This window comes from Mauremys mutica, chromosome 9, assembly GCF_020497125.1.
Source record: "Mauremys mutica isolate MM-2020 ecotype Southern chromosome 9, ASM2049712v1, whole genome shotgun sequence".
Lineage (NCBI taxonomy): Eukaryota > Metazoa > Chordata > Testudines > Geoemydidae > Mauremys > Mauremys mutica.
In genome coordinates, this window is record NC_059080.1 from 68601454 (window position 1) to 68622257 (window position 20804).

Consider the following 20804-nt stretch of genomic DNA (forward strand, 5'->3'; position numbering starts at 1 on the left):
GGGCAATTGAATCTTTTCTTTACACATGAAGGGTGGGGGCTGATGGAGCTCAGCCCCCTGTTGCTATGATGAGGACGGTTACCAGCCATACTGCACCATCTACCAGGAAAAATTAGGGCCAGGCGCCCTTGATCGACCTAACGGATGCTAGTCGGCATGGTTACCAGTCCTTTTGCACTGCCCCATATGCCAATAGGCTGATGATGACGATGGGTATCAGTCGTATTGCACCATCAGCCACCCATGGCGGGGGGGGAGGGGGGGGAGCAAGGATGTTGGTGTTGAGTGCTGCAGCATCGCGTCTATCTGCAGCATTCAGTAAAGATAGGGTGACATGTAAAAGAGTCGAGAGGATTGTTTTCCCTTTCACTTCTGGGGGTGGGTCGGGGGGGTGCGTAAATTGCTGAGCTATGCCCTGACCCACCGCGGACACTGTTTTTGACCCTAGAAGCATTTGGAGCTCAGCCAAGAATGCAAATGCTTTTCGGATACTGCAGGAACTGTGGGATAGCTTGAGTCCTCCAGTCCATGAGCGTCCATTTGATTCTTTGGCTTTCCGTTACGCTTGTCACGCAGCAGTGCGCTGAGTCCCTGCTATGGCGTCTGTCTGGAGATTTTTTAAAAATGATTTTGAATTTCGTCTTCTGTAACGGAGCGCTGATAGAACAGATTTGCCTGACCTTACTGCGATCACATCCGCATGGTCCATGCTGGAGCTCTTTTTTTATTTTATTTTTTTGATTTCGGACTGCATCGCCACCCGTGCTGATCGGAGCTCCACGCTGGGCAAACAGGAAATATTCAAAAGTTCGCGGGGCTTTTCCTGTCTACCTGGCCACTACATCCGAGTTCAGATTGCTGTCCAGAGCGGTCAGTGGTGCACTGTGGGATACCGCCCGGAGGTCAATACTGTCGATTTGCGGCCACACTAAACCTAATCCGATATGGTAATACCGATACTAGCGCTACTCCTCTCGTTAGGGAGGAGTACAGAAACCGGTTTAAAGAGCCCTTTATATCAATATAAAGGGCCTCTCAGTGTGGACGGGTGTGGCGTTAAATCGGTTTTACGCTCCTAAAACCGGTTTAAACGCCTAGTGTAGACCAGGCTTAAGACTGGATGACCTCTATGAAATCACTGATTATAGAGAACTCTGATCCATCCCTCTTGGGGTCTGTGAAGAGCCCAGTTATCTATAGAAACTTCATACTTAGTTCATTTGTTTTGCACATGGTCAATCATAATTTAGGGAAAGTCCTTCAAACCTCTATGACATGAATAGTTCCCCATTGAGCTTCAATGAGACTGAAGCTCAATGAACCCTTCGATTTCAGACTCCTTGGGAGCAGGGACCATATCTCCTTATTGTATGGTGCTTTACAGATGCTGCTACTCAAACTATACAAACAGTGCTTTTAATTCATGGGGATTTCCTGCATATTCACCACATTGGCGGAATGACAGTAGTGGGATCGATTATTAGAAAGTCTTTGTCCTTCACTACAATAATTAAATACTACTAAGTTTTTGACTCAGGCTTAACTCTTGCTGTCCACAAAGCATGAAGTTGTCAGCTTGATTAAGTGTTTGCAACCACTAGGAAAGACAAAGTGTCACCTTAACTGACCGAGTGCATAAACTATTAATATTGTAAAACCCAAAGTAAAAGAGTGAGTTATGTAACCTGTAGACTAATCCTACCTTCACAATCCGATCACTCCCACAGGTCACCATTAGTCCCCTAGAAATGTCCATAGACATGTGGGAAATGTTGTGTTTTCCTTCATGAAAGGTTGCCAGGGAAGTACGACTAGCAAAAGAAAACAAACAGTTTGTTTAAAATCCATCTAATAGACATTAAAACCAGATGATGTCATTGCAGCAATACAAAATAAAGCATTTACAAGGAAATTTCTGAAAAGCTAGTAAGTCAAACCTGACAACATTGCCTACCTACATGACAATGAAATAATCAGTAAGCTCTGCCCAGAGTACACTAGTTACAGAAGTGACACGTGCTTACCTGGGCTCCCACTTGATTTGTGGAAGTCCTTCAACACAGCACAAAGGAAAACAGGAACATGGTAGAGAAGAATACAGTTCTTTGCTGCTAACATTTAACAGCTGTAAAGTCTATTTTCCAACAAGCTTCTCAACTTTTCATCCAGCTGTACTGGTTACTAGATTAAGCAAGTGCCTGATGTCCCTCTTCTGCCTGCCCCTCCCTTCAAAATGTGTGCAAAGCAGCCCCAAAAGAACCACCAATGTAATACAAGCAAGTTAACCTGACTGTGAGGCATCAATGTTCTTTGCTGCCTTGTGAAAGATAGAGGTTAATCATTTTTCCATGCTAGTACCTTATGTATATTCTTTCCTGTGAGAAGGCTGCATATTAGAACTTGAAGGTATCGGATACATAAGTGAGATTTGCTTATTTACACATTGATTAAAAATATGGTATGTAGTTTCTGGCATTTAATAAAAGGCTGATTACAAACAGATGAGCCACATCTGCCAGAGTTGTAATCAAACATATACAGACAACTTAAAGCCACCAGTAAGGTTCCTCCAGAAGTTTCAGCCTTTAGTGTATAAAGTCAGTAATGGAACAACATCAGATCTTTAAGCATACTCACTCTTCATCTTTGATTGACTCAAAGCAAGAGTCACAGACACGGACCTGGAACTCAAAGCCCATGATTGGATAGCTGGACCGCTTAGTGCTGCACTTGCCACACACTGCTTGACCACATTTCCTGCAGTGATGCTTCACAGGAGAATTAAAATAAAATGGACATTTCAAGACATGAAGTGTTACTTGAGAACTCCCAAATCAACAGGAGGGATGACCAAAAATTATGTAGCTTCCTATGACAGTTAACTTTCAGAACCAGTTGTAACCAAGGACCAAGAATCCCTGGGTTATGCGCCAGCCCCTGGGAATTTTGCCATTGACTTCCAATAGGGCCAGGATTTTACCCATATACTCTACATCACTTTTCTCCAACAGATCTGAGGGCAAGTGCCTTACAAATGAAAGATGTTCATTATACTCTTGCCTTCACTATCATCAAGAGGGGTGTGTGTGGGGGTAGGTGGGTGAGTGGATTTCCCCATGAACATTTAGGAGGTTCCTTTCAACATTTCCAAGAGATTCACACACTGGCATAACTGAAGGAGGGCAAGGCCATTAGTGCTTCAGCACACCACAAGGTGCTCAATTTAAGGCTAACATTTTGGTAGTTTTTGGTAGTAATTTGCCAGTATAAGCTCTTAGGCCAGTTTGTGCATTCGGTGTTTACTAACTGTAGCTCTCTTTTACATGCACACTTGTGCTCAAAACAGGTTTTAGTTTCTTTTAACCCCATTATTCCCCACAGGACAACCCAGTTTAATGCTTTTCTTTACTGCACTTGGTAACTTCTCAGCACCAAGTTGAGACTTCCTTATTCACAATACTTTGCCAGCAGTGAAGACACCAATGACCTCTACAGCTTTATATTACGTCTTTCTACTCATTTTTTTCTTTTCAAAGACAGATTGGAGTTGAAGTTTAGAAGTACGGAAGAAGAGGTTGGGTATAATAATAGAACACTGACACCAAATTCACTAAACAACAAACAGCACCACCATGAGTGATTTACAGCCACATCCTCACCTGTCTCAACCCTAGTGTCTTTGTGTCCCACATCTGCTTTATATTCCAGAAGAAAGGCTGTTCACATTTCTGGCAAGAATCACTTTCTAACCACTGAGGAGCCTAGCGGGGAAGGGAGAAATAAATACTCTTAGCACATATTCAAATCAACAAGGTTATGAACAGCTCAGGTTTTCATTTTTGTTTTTAAATGAAGATAGATGTACAGTGAAATTTAAATAACTATCAAGAGGAGGCCTCTCTGTCAGCTATGGACATTACAAACAATACAAAAGAAAACCTGACTTGCTTTACATTCAGTGCGAAGGTTGGCCACACTCAAAAAGCAATCTGAGAATTCAGTGCTGAGCTGTGTGCAGAAGACAGAATCATAATTATAGTTACCAAGATCTCTGTACTCTCTCACAGTTTTTACCCCACAGCATTTCTTGTTACTGCCCTAATGAGAAAACCAGCTAAGATGCATCTGATTTACTAGATTGCTGCAGGAGTTGTAGATCCCTCGGTCTTGCTGCCAGGATGATTCTGAATGGCTATAAAGTAAAGTAATCTGAGGGCTTGGCTACACTTACAAATTTGCAGCGCTGCAGCAGGGTGTGAAAACACACCCTCTGCAGCGCTGCAAATTGCGGCGCTACAAAGCGCCAGTGTAGTCAAAGCCCCAGCGCTGGGAGCCGCGCTCCCAGCGCTGTCCGTTATTCCCCACAGGGAAGTGGAGTACGGACAGCGCTGGGAGAGTTTTCTCCCAGCGCTGGCGCTTTGATTACACTTAGCGCTTCAAAGCGCTGCCGTGGCAGCGCTGCCGCGGCAGCGCTTTGAAATGCAAGTGTAGCCAAAGCCTTAGATACAGAAACTCTATAGTGAATCAATTACTCCCTCAGCAGCTCTCTCTCATCATGTCCTTTTCCTGGGGCTGCAGCCTTTGAAGTAATTAAGAGAAAACTTTTATCAGCTGCATCCCACCTACCAACTTGCCCTCACTCCAAGTAAGTATGGGCCTCTGCTTCCCTATCTGGAAATGATGCTTGACTCTACCGGGCTCTCTGGATGATGTGAGCTATAGACATGCTAAGTAGTACTAACATTCTCAGATATTACTGTGCTATAGGAAAGTATTCAAAGCATAACTCTGAAGTTAATACTTGCACTTTTTAGTAAGGTATATTTGTGGGACAATACATAATAATCATTTTAGGGCATCTCCTTATGTTTTGGGTAAATATTCCCAACATCTGATAAGGATCATTTACCCCGGAAGCTAGTTCAAGGTTAGTTTAACTCCCTTAAATTCCACACCACTGCAGTGTTGTGACTTATGCCCAAGAGAACAGAAAAAGAAATTGTTCTATGGTGACTCACTTCCCATCTCAAATTTCAGAATAACCTTGACTACCCACACTGACTGCTGAATCACGGTCTCTCCACATTCTATAACGCTCCATCTCCCCAATAGACTAAACAGTAAGTGATATCCACTAACATTCCCTTTTCTATCACATTGGTGGACCTTCCTACAACAGATGCATCAATAAAAGGAGAGTAGCAAATTCTTAATTACCCAGGATAGTTGACAAATGGAGGGGCGCGCGCGAGAGAGAGTGTGTGTATTGATCCAGTCAAAATGAAAGACTGTCTCCATTTCAATAATGATGTGATAACAGTTCAGGGACCATTGTTTTCATCTCCTGCCCATTCGGGTTTCCACTATTGGTTCAGTTGCTTCTGTTTCTCATTTCTCAATCTCCATTTAATGGCAGAAAATAGATAAACCAATGGATAGAACATTAAAAACTACCAAAGTTTAATCTAAACTCCCACTAAAAATCTATGCCCCTAGTTTTGGGAATTTCCTCACCAGGCTGTCAACAAGGGTCTAAAAAGCTCTAGTGCATAAAGACTGTCTAGTCTATACTTTGATCTTTAACTTGGTAAACAAAAAAACATAAGCTCCATAAAATCATCATCTCCTCACTGCTCTAGAGCAGTGTTTCTCAAACTTGTTCTGACTCTTGTGCAGGGAAAGCCCCTGGCGGGCCAAGCCGGTTTGTGTATCTGACACGTCTGCAGGTTCCGTCAGTCGCGGCTCCCAGCAGCTGCGGTTCGCTGCTCCAGGCCAATGGGAGCTGCTGGAAGTGGCGGCCAGTACGTCCCTCAGCCTGCGCCGCTTCCAGTGGATCCTGTTGGCCTGGAGCAGCGAACCGCAGCCACTGGGAGCTGCGATTGACCGAACCTGCGGACACGTCAGGTACAAAGCCCGGCCCAGCCCGCCAGGGGCTTTCCCTGCACAAGCATCAGAACAAGTTTGGGAACCACTGCTCTAGAGGAATCATCAGAGGCAGTGTATTTAGCTCTATCACAGCACCATGTAGTGACTAAGGCCACGTCTACACTAGCGAGCTTACAGTGGCACAGCTGTACCAATGCAGCTGTGCTGCTGTATGATCACTCGTATAGCCGCTCTATGCTGATGCAAGAGAGCTCTTCCATGGACATAAAAAACCCCACCTCCATGAGCAGCAGTAGTTAGGTTGGTGGGAGAAGCTCTTCCACCAGCATAGCACTGTCCACACCGGTGCTTCTGCCAGTGTAAATTATATCTCTTGGGGTGTGTTTTTTTCACACCCATGAGCCAAAGAAGTTATACTGACAAAAAATGGTAGTGTAGACATGGCCCTACATCGATCCTGAACTGGTTAACAGATTCTGGAGGAAAAGGAATCTATGGGCTTGTCCACGCTGTGCATTAGTGCACACCAGCTAGAGGTGTAGATTCTACTGTGCACCAGCATGTCATGCACTAACTGACCTGCATGGACCTTAGAAGTTCTCATGCACGCTGATATCAACAGGACTACACCAATGCACTACATCTCATCGTGTAGGCAAGCCCTTTGTTTAGCACTCAGGAGCAGTCACTTTTGTTCCCTTTGTACAGCACCTAGCACTGGGGCTTCTGTTCCAACATGGGCTCCTAGGTGCTACCACAATATGTATAATGAAAACAGTGCTTGTGGCTTTGAAGATCCTTGCAAAGAAAACAGGGTGTGCAGAGAAAAAGCAGTAAGAGCAGTCTATTACCAAGCCATTTTTTGGTTGGCCTGACAGCATTAATGTACTGGTGGCAAGAAACTACAGCTTCACAGGCTACATAGATTTTTTTCTATAGCACTTTATTTCACAATAAAGTGAACAACATTTAACACAGAACAGGGTCTCAAGCCTTGCCTAAACAATATTTCAATGTACGTCACTTATATTTAGTAATCAAGGGCTCCTTAAAAATCTGGCTACTCGGTGAGTGACTTCTATACTTTTAATATTCGTTTTGAGGAGAGGGGAAGGTAAAACTACAGTACCATTTTACTGAGACAAAAAGAGCAAATGTTTTGTCAAGTCTGCATAACCCAACAGGGAATTCAATACACAGTCTGCAACAGGGTGTTGCCTCTTGTAGGACCCTACAGGATTCTTTCCAACTATATTAACTAGAACAGATGTGGAGAGGGTGTACCTTTAGGTCAAGCATGGCACAGATCTATTATGTGGTCCATCCTTGTCTTTAAAATGGAAGTGTGGTCTGTGAGGACTTGGTTTCAACATGCAAAGCTTCACCTTCGTCCACATGGCCAGGCTTGCACTGAACAATGCTCTGCAGTCTTTGTGGATTTTGTCACTTTGGATGCCCTTATCTTTATGGTAATCTGATACTCTTCATGGAAGCTGAGGCACTGAGATCTGATTCCTGGCCAGTTACCAATGCTTGATTAACTTGAGGTGCCCTGATCTAGGACAGAAGCAGCTGGAAAGCATAGCCCTTGCAGAGTTCACCAAGTGGCAGTACCAGATCCTTTGACCTAGCATTTGCGCTTACCTCTTCTCTGCTGATATCCATATTCCAAACAGCAATTCCTCCATCAGCTGAACATGAGACCAGTTGCCGCGTCAGCTGAATGTAACAAATGGCCTGCACCTTGTCACTGTAAACAAAGTGGACACTATTTATTCTTTCAAACATTTAAGCAAAAGCAACATCCCTAAAAATTCAAACCCAGACTTGTTAAGAGTCACCTGGAAAGCTGAAAACAATGTCAATAGCAAGGCATTGTCAGCTGTAGAACATTTTAAAGCAAGACCACTAAGTGGCAACCTAAAGTGCTTGAAACGGAGAATCAAAGTTTAGAAGCAGGACTTGGTACCCTCATTGTCAAGTGTTATCTCAGCACAGAAGTAGCTGCTATAGAACAAAGTGTTAGCATAGGAAGCAGCAGGTTTGACCTGTAAGTTGAAGATATAGCATCATGTCAGTGTTCTGCTAGTGAAGCGTAACAACAAATGGAATGCATCTCAGGTGACAGATATCTGAACTGAGCAGAACTGCAAACACGCCCTTCTTCATCCACACTCACAAGTCAACAGAATACCAACTTATTAGGAGACAACTGTGAGAAAATAGTCATGAAGGAATTAGGTCCTTAAAGATTCAATTGGAAACCCTTTTGCTGATATATGAGTCGTCATGGTTGGCAGAATTCAATTTAAAAGATAAATATTTATTTTCATCCATTTATGTTTTTTCAGTTGCAGGAAATCATGGAGGAGTCAGACCACAGGCTGGTCAGAATAATTATTTAACAGTAGATGTTGATTTAAAATGTTATAAAGCTTTAACTGTTCAAAGAAATCAACATCACATGTCAAATAAATGAGGTAAATATCTTCTAAGTCAAACTAGCAAGTTTTCAGGCAAAGTACAAAAAATGCTGCTTCCTTGTAAATTTTTTTTTATTACCAAGGGAATTATTTTTTCATTGGGGGGGTGCATGTGTGTGTGTGTGGCAGAAATTGGCATTTACCAATAAAAATCTAATCCTGCCAAGCCTAGTTATTGTGATTCAATGTCTTAATCTCTTCCCCATCCACAAGTTCCTGTTTCCTTTAAGCATGGTATTCACTCATATAGACTTTCTTCAAGGAGGAAAACTGACTTACAGAAAAAAAAAACCACCCAAGAATCTATTTTTGATATAGCTATGCAGAATAGAAATCTGTTGTGGATCTCCATGCTTTTAGTCACGCACTGAATTTTCACTGTTTCCAGTTTTCAGTTCAGAAAGAAAAAACACTGCTTTTGAAATGGAATGATTTTCCCCACACTTTGTAAAAACTCCACCACCATCGTCCAGTGTGAGATTAAACAAGAAAAACTAATAGTTGACACACAAACTTCCCAACAGGATACATGATGGAGGAGTGAAAGAAGCAGTGGAAGATCCTCCAGTAACATAGGTGTCAAATTACACTATTGTAGCCAATATGTAAAAGAGAATAGTTGCATGTCAATGCACAGAGGAGTGGGAATTCATGTGCACTTGCGAGAAGTACAGGAAGTCAGCATAGATACTTTAAAAATACTAACTACGCCAATAAAATAATTCTGTGATTTCATTACTGGTGTCTAAGATGAAGAGGAAGCATTAGAACAAAGGATTGTACATATTCACGCTACTATGCAGATGTCATTGTACATTTCCACTCCCTTCCTGCACAAGCATCCTCATGAAGGGTACATTATAGCAGTGGGACTTGACCTCCATGCAGCAAAAACTCCCAATATTAGATGGAACACAGCTACAACACTGTAAACAAGGGTAGTCATAGTACTTTCACCCACCTCTTTATTCTGGGAACTATTTTTATTCTGATCTCACTTCCCACATTGAAGTCATAGCCATGACAGGAATGCTGCTCTGAGATTTGTTCCCCCCAGTCCCCATTCATCACCATCTTCAGAGAGCTCTGAAATATGCTATCTTGTCTAGTTCCTATTCACAATACTTGGGAGCTTGTCACATTTACTTTTTCTGAAACCCCACAAACTAGTTAAGTATTTGGAAAAAAATTAAACAGCAAGTCACTGCTACATACTGATGGCCCTGAAGCAGCAGTGTTCGGCCTTTCCTTCCACCAATATCCCACAGAATAATGCTGTGATCAGATGCTCCAGAGAAGAGTAGCCGTTGAACAGGATCCCACCACAGGGAAGCAACACTTCCTTTAAAAAAAAAAATAAATAAATAGATGAGGTAATCTTTTATTGGACTAGGAGAGAGAAACTTTGGAGCTCATTCACAGCTCTTCATTCATGCTTCAGTAAGATCAAAGGTGATAGTCCCCATTGTGACTCTCCTAAGAGCATAGTTAGTAAAGAAACGCAGCCTAACAGTTTAAAGTCATTGAACTATCATCAGTTGGACAATCAAACTTTAAGAGACAAAGGATAGCAAGCAATGGGATAATTTGGTTTGGTAGGACTAATGCATATTTCTAAAATGCTCATTGTTGGTTAAACAGTCACAGGAAAGTTCAGGTTTTCATATAACACTAAAGCCATTTTTGTTTGAAAGACAAATGTAAATACTAACGTTTAATAAAGAACAAGACAAGAAGCTAAGCAATTACTTTGGTTTTCTAACAAGATGGCTATGAATTAGGTTAACAGCTTCCTCAAGTACACCTCTACCCAATATAAAGTGGCCCGATATAACATGAATTCGGACATAACATGGTAAAGCAGAGCTGGGGGGGGGGGGGAGGGGGAGGGGAGGACTGCGCACTCCGGCAGATCAAAGCAAATTCAATATAACGCGGTAAGATGTTTTTGGCTCCTGAGGACAGCGTTATATCAGGGTAGAGGTGTATATGTATATCAGCAGCCTAATAATTGTGTTTAATACCATTCCTTACTGGGCTCTTTGTAAGGTGAAAATAGTCATTGTGACAACTGAATCGATCAGGCAGCAATTTGTTCATAATACCAATATGTTAACAATACAATAATGCATACAATTAGCAGTTGAGAGGAATACAAGTGATATCAGTCATTATACACTGACCTCTTATGTAATTAGCTCTGAATATAGTTGTGCTCCGACAGTTTATTCCAAATATTTTAATGGCAGTCAGTCACATGACAAACACATTGCAGGGCAAAATTTATGCGCTCTGTTGGTTTTTACAAAGATATTCTTGTATGTGTTTCATACTCCTTATTAAAGAGCCCTTCAGCGTAACACACTGGCTTTGTAATTACTGAACACAGAATACATGGTACTACATTAGGCCACCACTCTCTCATCCAAAAAAAATGGGGGAAAAAAAAAAAAAGTAGAATTACACTATTCAGGTGGTGATTTATTTTAAACCAGTCTGGGAAAACTACAGCCCACATCCAGCCTGTCAAACCTTTTGATCCGTTCCTCGAGCTCCAGCCAGCAAGCAGGGCTGGGGGCTTGACCCGCTCCACGCAGCTCCTAGAAGCAGCAGCATCATGTCCCCACTCCATCTCCTACGTGAAAGGCAGCCAGGGGGTTTTGCACGCTGGCCCGCCCCAAGCACCGGCTCTGCAGCTCTCATTGGCCGGGAACCATAGCCAATGGAAGCTGCAGGGGCAGGACCTGCAGACCATGCACCGCGCAGAGCCGCCTGGCCATCACCACGCCTCCGTGTAAGAGCCGGAGGGGGACATGCTGCTACTTCCGGTAAGCACTACCTGGAGCCTGCACCCCCTGACCACCTCCCACCTCCCACCCCCAGCCCTGACCCCCCTCCAAACCCCTCAGTCCCAGCCCAGAACACCCCCCAGAGGGAGCCCTCACTCCCACCCCATAACCCCCTGCACCAGCCCAGAACCCCCTCCCGCACCCTGAACTCCTCATTTCTGGCCCCACCCTAGATCCCACACCCCCAGCCAGAGCCCTTACCCCCCTCCTGCACCCCAACCCCCAATTTTGTTAGCATTCATGGCCCACCATACATACAATTTCCATACTCAGATGTGGCCCTCAGGCCAAAAAGTTTGCCCATCCTTGTTTTAAACCTTCAACAAAACTGGACTTTCTGAAAGACCAATAAGGGCTGCTTTAAATGTACCAAGAGAATATGAAGTTATATCAAGTTACTGGATGCAATATTCTATTCCTTCCTTTAGAGATGTGTAGTTTTATACAGCATCCTTCCACTGTTCAAGTGATATCTTTTCTGCCACTACCTCAACTGATATTCATCTTGTTTTCAGATTAATTACAGCCTCAAATCAATCCTCTCCTTTCTGGCTCTTATAATTAATAGCAGTAAGATTTGCATGGGCTGCACAGAATTTTTTTTTTTTAAACCAAAACACACACACATACTGACCCCTTTGAAAACATTTACATGGATATTAAGAAAAGTAATAAGTACTTATGCCCAGACACAGACCACCTTGGAAGCCAACATGCTGTTTTGGTGCATGTTTACTATTCAATTGTAGTGAATTGCTAAAGAGTTGTAAGGAGGAAGTGAGGGAAAGAAACAAAGCTTAGTTAAAGCAGCCACCTTTGAAATCTCCTGCACCTGGGACCCTGTCTTACAGAGCAACAAGATTCTTTCACAGAATGCAGATATTAAATCAAGTTCTCAGACTGGTGCAACAAGGCCTAAAGGTGCTGTTTTAAATCAATACAAAAGGCTGCGTGGACACTTATTTTGGTTTAAACCAGTTTTCTTTCCATCACACTAAACCGAAATAAGCTACTCTTGAACCAAAGAGTCCCACCTGGGCTTTGACGAGTTTAATTAAAGGGATGATTTTAAACCAATGTAATTAAACTGTCAGCATGGGTTTCAACAAGGCCTCAGCAATAGCAGACCCACTGAGGGAACATGAGTGCTAAGAACAATTCAGTATGGCATCAAGTCATCTGTTTATATGACATGCAAGCTACATAGAAAAGAGACACTTGAAAATCTGCTTTGACTTAGTATTTTATAGCTCACTGAATTTTAAGTATCAACAGAATACAATAGACGAAAGCTTTGGCTACACTTACACTTCAAAGCGCTGCCGCGGCAGCGCTTTGAAGCGCTAAGTGTAGTCAAAGCGCCAGCGCTGGGAGAAAGCTCTCCCAGCGCTGTCCGTACTCCACCTCCCCGTGGGGAACAACGGACAGCGCTGGGGCTTTGACTACACTGGCGCTTTGCAGCGCCGCAATTTGCAGCGCTGGAGAGGGTGTGTTTTCACACCCTGCTGCAGCGCTGCAAATTTGTAAGTGTAGCCAAGCCCTAATTCACAGTACACTCATTAAGTAGCAGAGTTAATTCAAATGACACTCATTTAGCTTGGCAAAGAATTCTGTAAAATAATCATCTTATTTTCACTGTTCCACCTTCCCTGGTGCAGAGATTTCTGTGGTCAGGAGGAACCTGATCCATGAGAAGGATTTGTTACCAGGAAAAATGGCAGAATTAGAATTGTTGGGAGGTTATAAGGTCCTTGCACCTTTAGCTAAGGTACACATAGAAACTGGTGATTTGCAGGCTGAACTGACTGTTGCAGCGGTGGCACACAATTTTGCACCGTTTCTACTGGGGAATGACTTGATATGGCAGAATCTGTCCCAGGGTTTGTTAGCAGCAAGAAGGAATCTTGTGCTGAAAGCCCCAGAGGGGAGGGTAAAGTCACATGTGCTGCTGGGGAAATAGGAGAGAGTGTCTCTTTAATTCCTCAGTAGCTGTGGAAAATGGGCCATTGGGGGCAGGGATGGTCATGACCAGTTCCTGTAGCCCCAGGGCTCAAGGCAGGTCCCTGTGGAAAGGGCTGGATAGAGCCAGCTCCTGTCCTGTGATCATCTCCCAGCTGCTGACTGCCAGGAAGTTGTAGTTCAGCAGGGGACAGGCCTGGTCCTAGGGTGCACAGAGACATGTATCCCAGAGATAGAAGTTGGGGTCCTGATGACCATTGTGGTGGGAACAGACCCCAAGGGCTCTGTAACTGGAAGCTAGCCCAACCTGAGAGGGAGCGGGGGGAGGGGGGGGCGAGGGGAGAAGAGAGTTTGCTGGCCAGGGAAGTGTCTCTGTCATAGCTGTAGCTGTGAGCCCACAGCTGGATCAGGGTCACCTTCCCTTTTGGGGAACACAGGGGTGTCTGCCTCAGGGGGGAACCCAGAGAGGGAAGTCCAGACAGAAGGTGAGGGGGGAGAGGATGGTCTGCCCACCTTTTGTAGGAAGGCATTTCCCCAGGACAAGGGCGAAGGATCGGAATCTGAAATGCCAGACCCCTAACCTGTGGATTATATTGTAAGGGAAGACTGGGGGTCAAATCTCCTGGAGGGGAGAGTCCATACAGCTGACCTTTTGGTAACAGAGTGGGGTGACCAAGCGGATCTTAATAGAGTGCTTTGGATTGGTAAAGAATGTAGTGCATCTCTCTGTATCATAGAATCATAGACTTCAAGGTCAGAAGGGACCATGATGATAGTCTAGTCCAGGGGTCGGCAACCTACAGCATGTATGCCACCTTTGGCACGTGAGCTGATTTTGCCTCGCACACGACTGCTAGCTGGGGTCCCAGCCGCCGGCCCCACTCAGCACACGGCCAGCTGAGTGAACAGAACCCCAGGCCGGCAGAGACTGAGTGGCGGGCGCGCCCCCCGGTTCCCACCTCACCACGCTCAGGTTCTGCGGCTCCCAGGAGCGTGAGCTGCTGGGGTGCGGGGCGCTGAGCCTGCTGCAGGAGGGGCGGCAGCAGCAGCTCTCACTCCCAGGAGCTGCAGAGCACGGCAAGAAGGGAGCTAGGGGGTGCGGGGGGACCGCCACCCACATGCATCCGCACTTGGGTTCTGCAGCTCCCGGAAGTTTGAGCTGCCGCCGCCACTGCCCCTCCCGCAGCTCCCTCCTCCTGCTGCCTCACAGCACTCCACGTGGAGTTTCGCTCCACGTGGACCCAGCGTCTGATCGGCATGGGCCTGGTAAGGGGAGTCCTGGGGGGCAGTCAGGGAGCAGGGGTTGGATGGGTCAGGAGTTCTGGGGGTCCTTTCAGGGGGCAGGGAATGGATAAGGGTTGGGGCAGTCAGGGGACAAGGAGCAGGGGGGAGCTGGGGGGTCTGACCAGGGCAATCGGGGTGGGAAGTGGGAGGGAGTGGATGGGGGCGGGGCTACGGCAGGGCTCTCCCCTCTTTTTTGATTGTTGAAATATGGTAATCCTAGGCGAGAGGGGAAGCCGGGGTGGGGGGGTGTGCGTGTGTGTGCCTGGGGGCTGGTGCCCACAAACATCCACTACAGCCTGCAGGAGCCCCCCGAGGGGGGGAGGGGGGGCACAGCTGCTCCCTGCTAGCGGTGCTGCCGCCTTTGCAGGACTGCTGCCCTCCTTGGACCCCACCAGCTCCTCCATGGCTGGGGCTCACTGCTGCTGCAAGCGAGACACATTGGCTCTCCGGTGCCTCTGCAAGGTGGCTCCTCCCTGCTGAGCTGCTGCAGCGGCCCAAGCCTGGCAAAGCCAGTGAGTGGACTCAGGGTGGGGGCCACCTGGGTGGGGTAGGGAAGGCTCGCGGGGGGCTGTGCACCCTCCAGGGGAGTTCAGGGGGGCAGGGAGGGGGGAACCTGGTCTGGAGAGCAGCTCCTGGTCATGGATGGCCCCTGGGGTCTATAAAGGCTCATTGCGATCTGCCCCTCAATGAACCGATGTGGGGTGGGTGGGGAGGGGGCACAAGGTGGAAATTTCGCCTAGGGTGCATAATATCCTTGCACCAGCCCTGCCCCAGGGGGTGCATGCACCCCAAGTTAAGAACCACTGCACTAAACTGAAAAGATCTGCACTTTAAATTCATTTTAAATGAAGCTTAAACATTTAAAAGAAAACTTGTTTCCTTTACATACAATAGTTTATAAACTTATAGAGACCTTCTAAAAACGTTAAAATGTATTACCGGCATGCGAAACCTTAAGTAATAGTGAATAAATGAAGACTCGGAACACCACTTCTGAAAGGTTGCCGGCCCCTGGTCTAGTCTGACCTCCTGCACAACGCAGGCCACAGAATCTCACCCACCAACTCCTGTATCAAACCCTTAACCTATGTCTGAGTTACTGAAGTCCTCAAACCGTGGTTTAAAGACTTCAAGGTACAGAGAATCCTCCAGCAAGTGAGCTGTGCCCCATGCTGAAGAGGAAGGCGAAAAACCCCCAGGGCCTCTGGTAATCTGCCCTGGAGGAAAATTCCTTCCCAACCCCAAATATGGCAATCAACTAAACCCTAAGCATGTGGGCAAGACTCACCAGCTAGACACCCAGGAAAGAATTCTCTGTAGGAACTCAGATTACCCCTCCAACATTCTATCACAGGCCATTGGGCATATTTACTGCTAATAGTCAAAGATCAATTAATTGCCAAAATTAGGCTATCCCATCATACCATCCCCTCCATAAACTTATCAAGCTTAGTCTTGAAGCTAGATGTGTCTTTTGCTCCCACTGCTCCCCTTGGAAGGCTGTTCCAGAACTTCACTCCTCTGATGGTTAGAAACCTTCATCTAATTTCAAGTCTAAAACTTCCTGATGGACAGTTTATATCCATTTGTTCTTGTGTCCACATTGGTACTGAAGTTTAAATAATTCCTCTCCCTCCCTGGTATTTATTCCTCTGATATATTTATAGTGAGCAATCATATCTCCCCTCAGCCTTCTTTTGGTTAGGCTGAGCAAGCCAAGCTCTTTCAGTCTCCTTTCATAAGACAGGTTTTCCATTCCTTGGATCATTCTAGTAGCCCTTCTCTGTACCTGTTCCAGTTTGAATTCATCCTTATTAAACATGGAAGACCTCATCTGGAATATTATGTGCAGGTCTGGTCTCCCCAGTGCCTTGTATAATGGTACTCTCTCTACTGGAAATACCTTGCCTGATGCATCCCAAGACCACATTATCTTTTTTCACGGCCATATCACATTGGCGGCTCAGTCATCCTATGATCAACTAATACTCCGAGGTCCTTCTTCTCTTCTGTTACTGCCAACTGATGCGCCCCCAGCTTATAACAAAAATTCTTGTTATTAATCCATGCATGACCTTCCATTTTTCACTATTACATTTCATCCTATTACTATTATTCCATTTTGCAATGTCACCCAGATCTTCCTGTATGATATCCCGGTCCTTCTCTGTATTGGCAATACCTCCCAGCTTTGTGTCATCCGCAAACTTTATTAGCGCATTCCTACTTTTTGTGCCAAGGTTGGTAATAAAAAGATTAAATAAGATTGGTCCCAAAACCGATCCCTGAGGAACTCCACTAGTAACCTCCCTCCAGCTTGACAGTTCACCATTCAGTATGACCCATTGTAGTCTCCCCTTTAATCAGTTCCTTATCCACCTTTCAATTTTCATATTGATCCCCATCTTTTCCAATTTAGCTAATTCCCCATGTGGGATTGTATCAAATGCCTTACTGAAATTGAGGTAAATTAGATCCACTGTGCTTCCTTTCATCTAAAAAAAGATCTGTTACCTTCTCAAAGAAGATTAGTACCTATACCTTTTGTAAAACCATGTTGTATTTTGTCCTAATTACCATTGACCTCCATGTCCTTAACTACTTTCTCCTTGAAAATTTTTTCCAAGACCTTGCATACTACAGATGTCAAACTAACAGGTCTGCAGTTACCCGGATCACTTCCCTCCCCCCCAACCTCTTAAAAATAGGAACTATGTTAGCAATTCTCCAGTCATACGGTATAACCCCTTCTTGCTAATAGGCTTGCAATTTCATGTGCCAGTTCCTTTAAAGTTCTTGGATGAAGATAATCTGGGCCCCCCAATTTAGTCCCATTAAACTGAGTTAGGTTAGTGTTATGGAGGGCAGACAATTTATGAGTTTACCCTGTATAAGCTTTATACAGAGTAAAATGGATTTATTTGAGGTTTGGATCCCATTGGGAGCTGGGTGTCTGAAGCAGGAAACCTGCTGAGCAGTTTTTGGGTAAGTCTGCAACTTTGGAGCGTGGCCCAAATCTGGGTCTGTGTTGCAGCAGGCTAGAGTGTCTGTCTTAACAAGGCAGGATTCTGGAAGTCCCAAGCTGGCAGGGAAAACGGGCTCAGAGGTAACTTCAGCATGTCAGGTGACAGTGCCAAGGGAGTCTGACACCAAACCCGTGACACACAATACTAGATAAACACCTAAGAATCTATATCAACCATCATAATATCTATACATCTTAAATACGGCTGAGTCAGGCAAAGCTGAGCCAAAACCTAACTCTGCACATATTGTGCCATACATCAGGTTACAAGGATTAGTTAACTCAATTACACAGGCTTTATGCAATTCTGCTAACACCTTAAGATATGAAGCTAGGTCTAATGCATAAACTCTAGAATTTATCCCATAATTCACAAACTCCTCTAGATAACTGCAAAGTTTTCTTACATTTGATTAAAATATGCGGTGATAACAATGTTGAACACTGTACAAACATGTACGAGACACACTTGCCTTAAACTGGTAACATTCTAGACACTAAGATGGAGCCATTCCTTCACATTAATGAATATAGGCTGACATTTTGAAAGGTGACCCATCTTGTAAGGTGGGCTATGCATATACATATGCACCATTCAAGGCAGTTACTTTGAAGCTCATGCTCTATAACTGGTGCCTAGGATGACGGCAACGTCATCCGTAGCAGCCCACAGCCCAGAGTTCCCTATGAAACAAGCAGAGTTCTTAGCTACTTAAATATCCTGCTAATTTAAAGATACGAGTTTTGTTGGTAACTTCTCTGTATAAAGGAAGAACTTTGTTCAGCAAGTGGTGACAGGCAATCAACTTGATAGCTTATGTCAGAACCTGCTCTTGATTACATTTCCCATCTGCTGATAGAAAGTTGTATTACCAGAGACTGAATTAGCCGGGGAAGTTAGTTTACCTTCATGCCCTTTGAGCGTTGTGATAACCGTGCATGTGTTCTGTTCAAGCTTCAGCAGCGTGATTTGTCCGGAGTAGTCCCCAACAAAGGCATGCTGGGTTTCAATGTCATATCTGAACACAAGTCAAGGAATACCACCAACTGTCCTCAGTCTCCCTTGCTTCTCTTTACAGCAAAAATACTCTGCCAGCATGACTAAAAAACAAACAGGTTAAAGCAACAACCAACAGAAACCATACTGGAAAGATCTTTAGTGGCCCATAAACAAATACTAGAGTGCTGATGTAATACAAACCTGTAAACAAGGAAACAAACGTTGACACAAAGGGTTTTTTTTTTTTTTTTTAAGTGTTCAGCTCTGCTTTCACCAGAAGTTTAAAAAGTGCAAGAATAATTGAACCTTCAATTAAGGATGTTCCTGAAACTCAAGAGGAGGCAAAATATTTTATGAACTAGACTGGAGACTTAGAGACAGATCAATAATCCACTTTTAACTTACCTGAAAGTGCAGGAGAACTCATGGAACAGAGTCTTGCCTACATAAGGTACTTTATATTCAGATGTAATGATAAACAGGATCAGAAATCACTTGTTTACTTCAGGTAAGGAAAGGGGAAAAATAGGAGAGAGAGTGTTGTTGCTATGGAAGGGCCTGAGGGAAGCCAGAACTGTCTCTCAGGAGTATCTGGAAATTCTAATTAGCCCTACTTTCCATGGCAGGTATCTACTGACCTCCTATGTGCATTATTTGTATTCCAGTAATACTTCAGTCCTGATTAGGGTGATATAAAGGCCCTTTGTGTGGCATTGTACAAAAATAAGAGCCTGTCCCTGCCCCAGAGACCTTACAACATAAGTGGATAAATCCTTTCCCTCCCTCTGTTTTGTAATGTAAGCTGAATGATCAAGATAATATATGGCAAACATAAAAGTTCCTTTTCAAAAGTTTTACTATTCATAAGAAGTGGTGCCTGAAGAGCAGCTGGTATTGCTCCATCCAGAAAACAGCTGGCACCACCTATTCCTGAAAGGGACTTCCCCAGTCCCTGAGATAGGCTTATTGTTCGCTCTCTGCTGACCCCACCACCAAAAGACAAGAGGTAACTAAGAGGGGTTTACTGTGTAGAAAGAAGTACAGTATAACTAAAAAATTGTCACCACAATAGGGTGCTTCCAATGTCTTGTTAACAAACATGAGGGGTTTAAGAATCTGAGCATCTGAAGATAAACAATCCTGCACCTGAGAAGCCTATACAGATAGGCTGCCAACTGCAAGATCTCAGATTTATCAGCATTATTTCATCCTGAAGTCTAGGCGTCCATTATATAAGTTTAATTATAATACATTGTTTAATCAGACACTACACCAAGGAACATCTACTCCGTAATATTTTATATTTGTATAAGCTTTTGAAAAAAGATTAACTCATGCATCAGAGAAGCTTTTAACAACTGTGCTGAATATTCAAGCGCATATACTGACAAGCTGGTCACTTGCTCCCCATTGTTAATGATTCAAGCACACAATGTGTTGACAGGAAGCAATTTCCTTTGAAGAAAATAGAGGCCATGCCATGGACAGCTAAATAAAACATTTTCTGTTAAAAACAAAGTATTCTAAATTTCCCCCTTTCCTTGGGGCAATCTGAAATGACTGAGGATTAGTTAGTGACCAGAGTTTCCATCAGATGCTTATGGATGAGAACTCAGGGGTTGGGGGAGGAGAATACTGGATTGTTTTGTGAACAGATCTTGTAATGAGCACTTATTATGCACAGTTCTGTACTGTTATGTCAACATACCTTACTTGGAGACTGGTGTAAAACAGAGCATTGCCAAGAAAACACAAATGCAGGAAGACAAAGCTACTTTCAGTTTTTAGTATTGTGTCTTGCAAGTTAAGTGTGGTAGGCCAAATCAGTGCATAGACCTCAAAACAAAACATGCTTCAAAGCAGTGTCAGCAATTCCACATGAAGCATTCTTTTCTGTTTGGTATAGAAGCAATCCCTTAGCACATGGTTTGGGGAACTATACTGCTAGAGGGCTACCATTTTTAAGAGGAGTGAGGCAACTAGTGGGAGGGACACAAAGGGGACACGTGACCTCCCCATGTGACCTGTCCCCACCTCCACACACGACCCTACCCCATGTGACTTGCCCCTGCCCTGCCCTCAGTCCAGGGGCCCCATGCTTTCCCCATCCCCCTGGCGGGGAGAGGGGGAGCTCTGCTCCAGTCCCCCTGGCATGTGTGGAGCCACTAATGCACTCTCCCAGGCAGCCTCCGGCCATGCTGCCTGCCTGGGCTGTCCCAGGCAAGCAGCGTGGCTGAAGGCTGCCTGGGAGAGTGCAGCCACTGCATGCTGCACCAGGCAGCGTGGCCAGAAGAGGGGGCTGGAAGAGGAGAGGCTCT

At 44.7% G+C, this 20804-nt stretch overlaps 1 protein-coding gene across 3 annotated transcripts in view; it reads right to left on the minus strand.

Moving 5' to 3' along the window:
- WDFY1 (WD repeat and FYVE domain containing 1) overlaps window positions 1-20804 on the minus strand; it is a 55377-nt gene that overhangs the window by 8578 nt on the left and 25995 nt on the right. For all 3 annotated transcript variants that reach the window (XM_045030197.1, XM_045030198.1, XM_045030199.1), the window contains 6 exons: window positions 18393-18505; window positions 9585-9711; window positions 7531-7636; window positions 3660-3761; window positions 2638-2768; window positions 1703-1811 (listed from right to left, as the gene is read on the minus strand). In XM_045030197.1, coding sequence (XP_044886132.1) covers window positions 1703-1811; window positions 2638-2768; window positions 3660-3761; window positions 7531-7636; window positions 9585-9711; window positions 18393-18505 — 688 coding nt within the window. The remainder of the gene's footprint in view (window positions 1-1702; window positions 1812-2637; window positions 2769-3659; window positions 3762-7530; window positions 7637-9584; window positions 9712-18392; window positions 18506-20804) is intronic.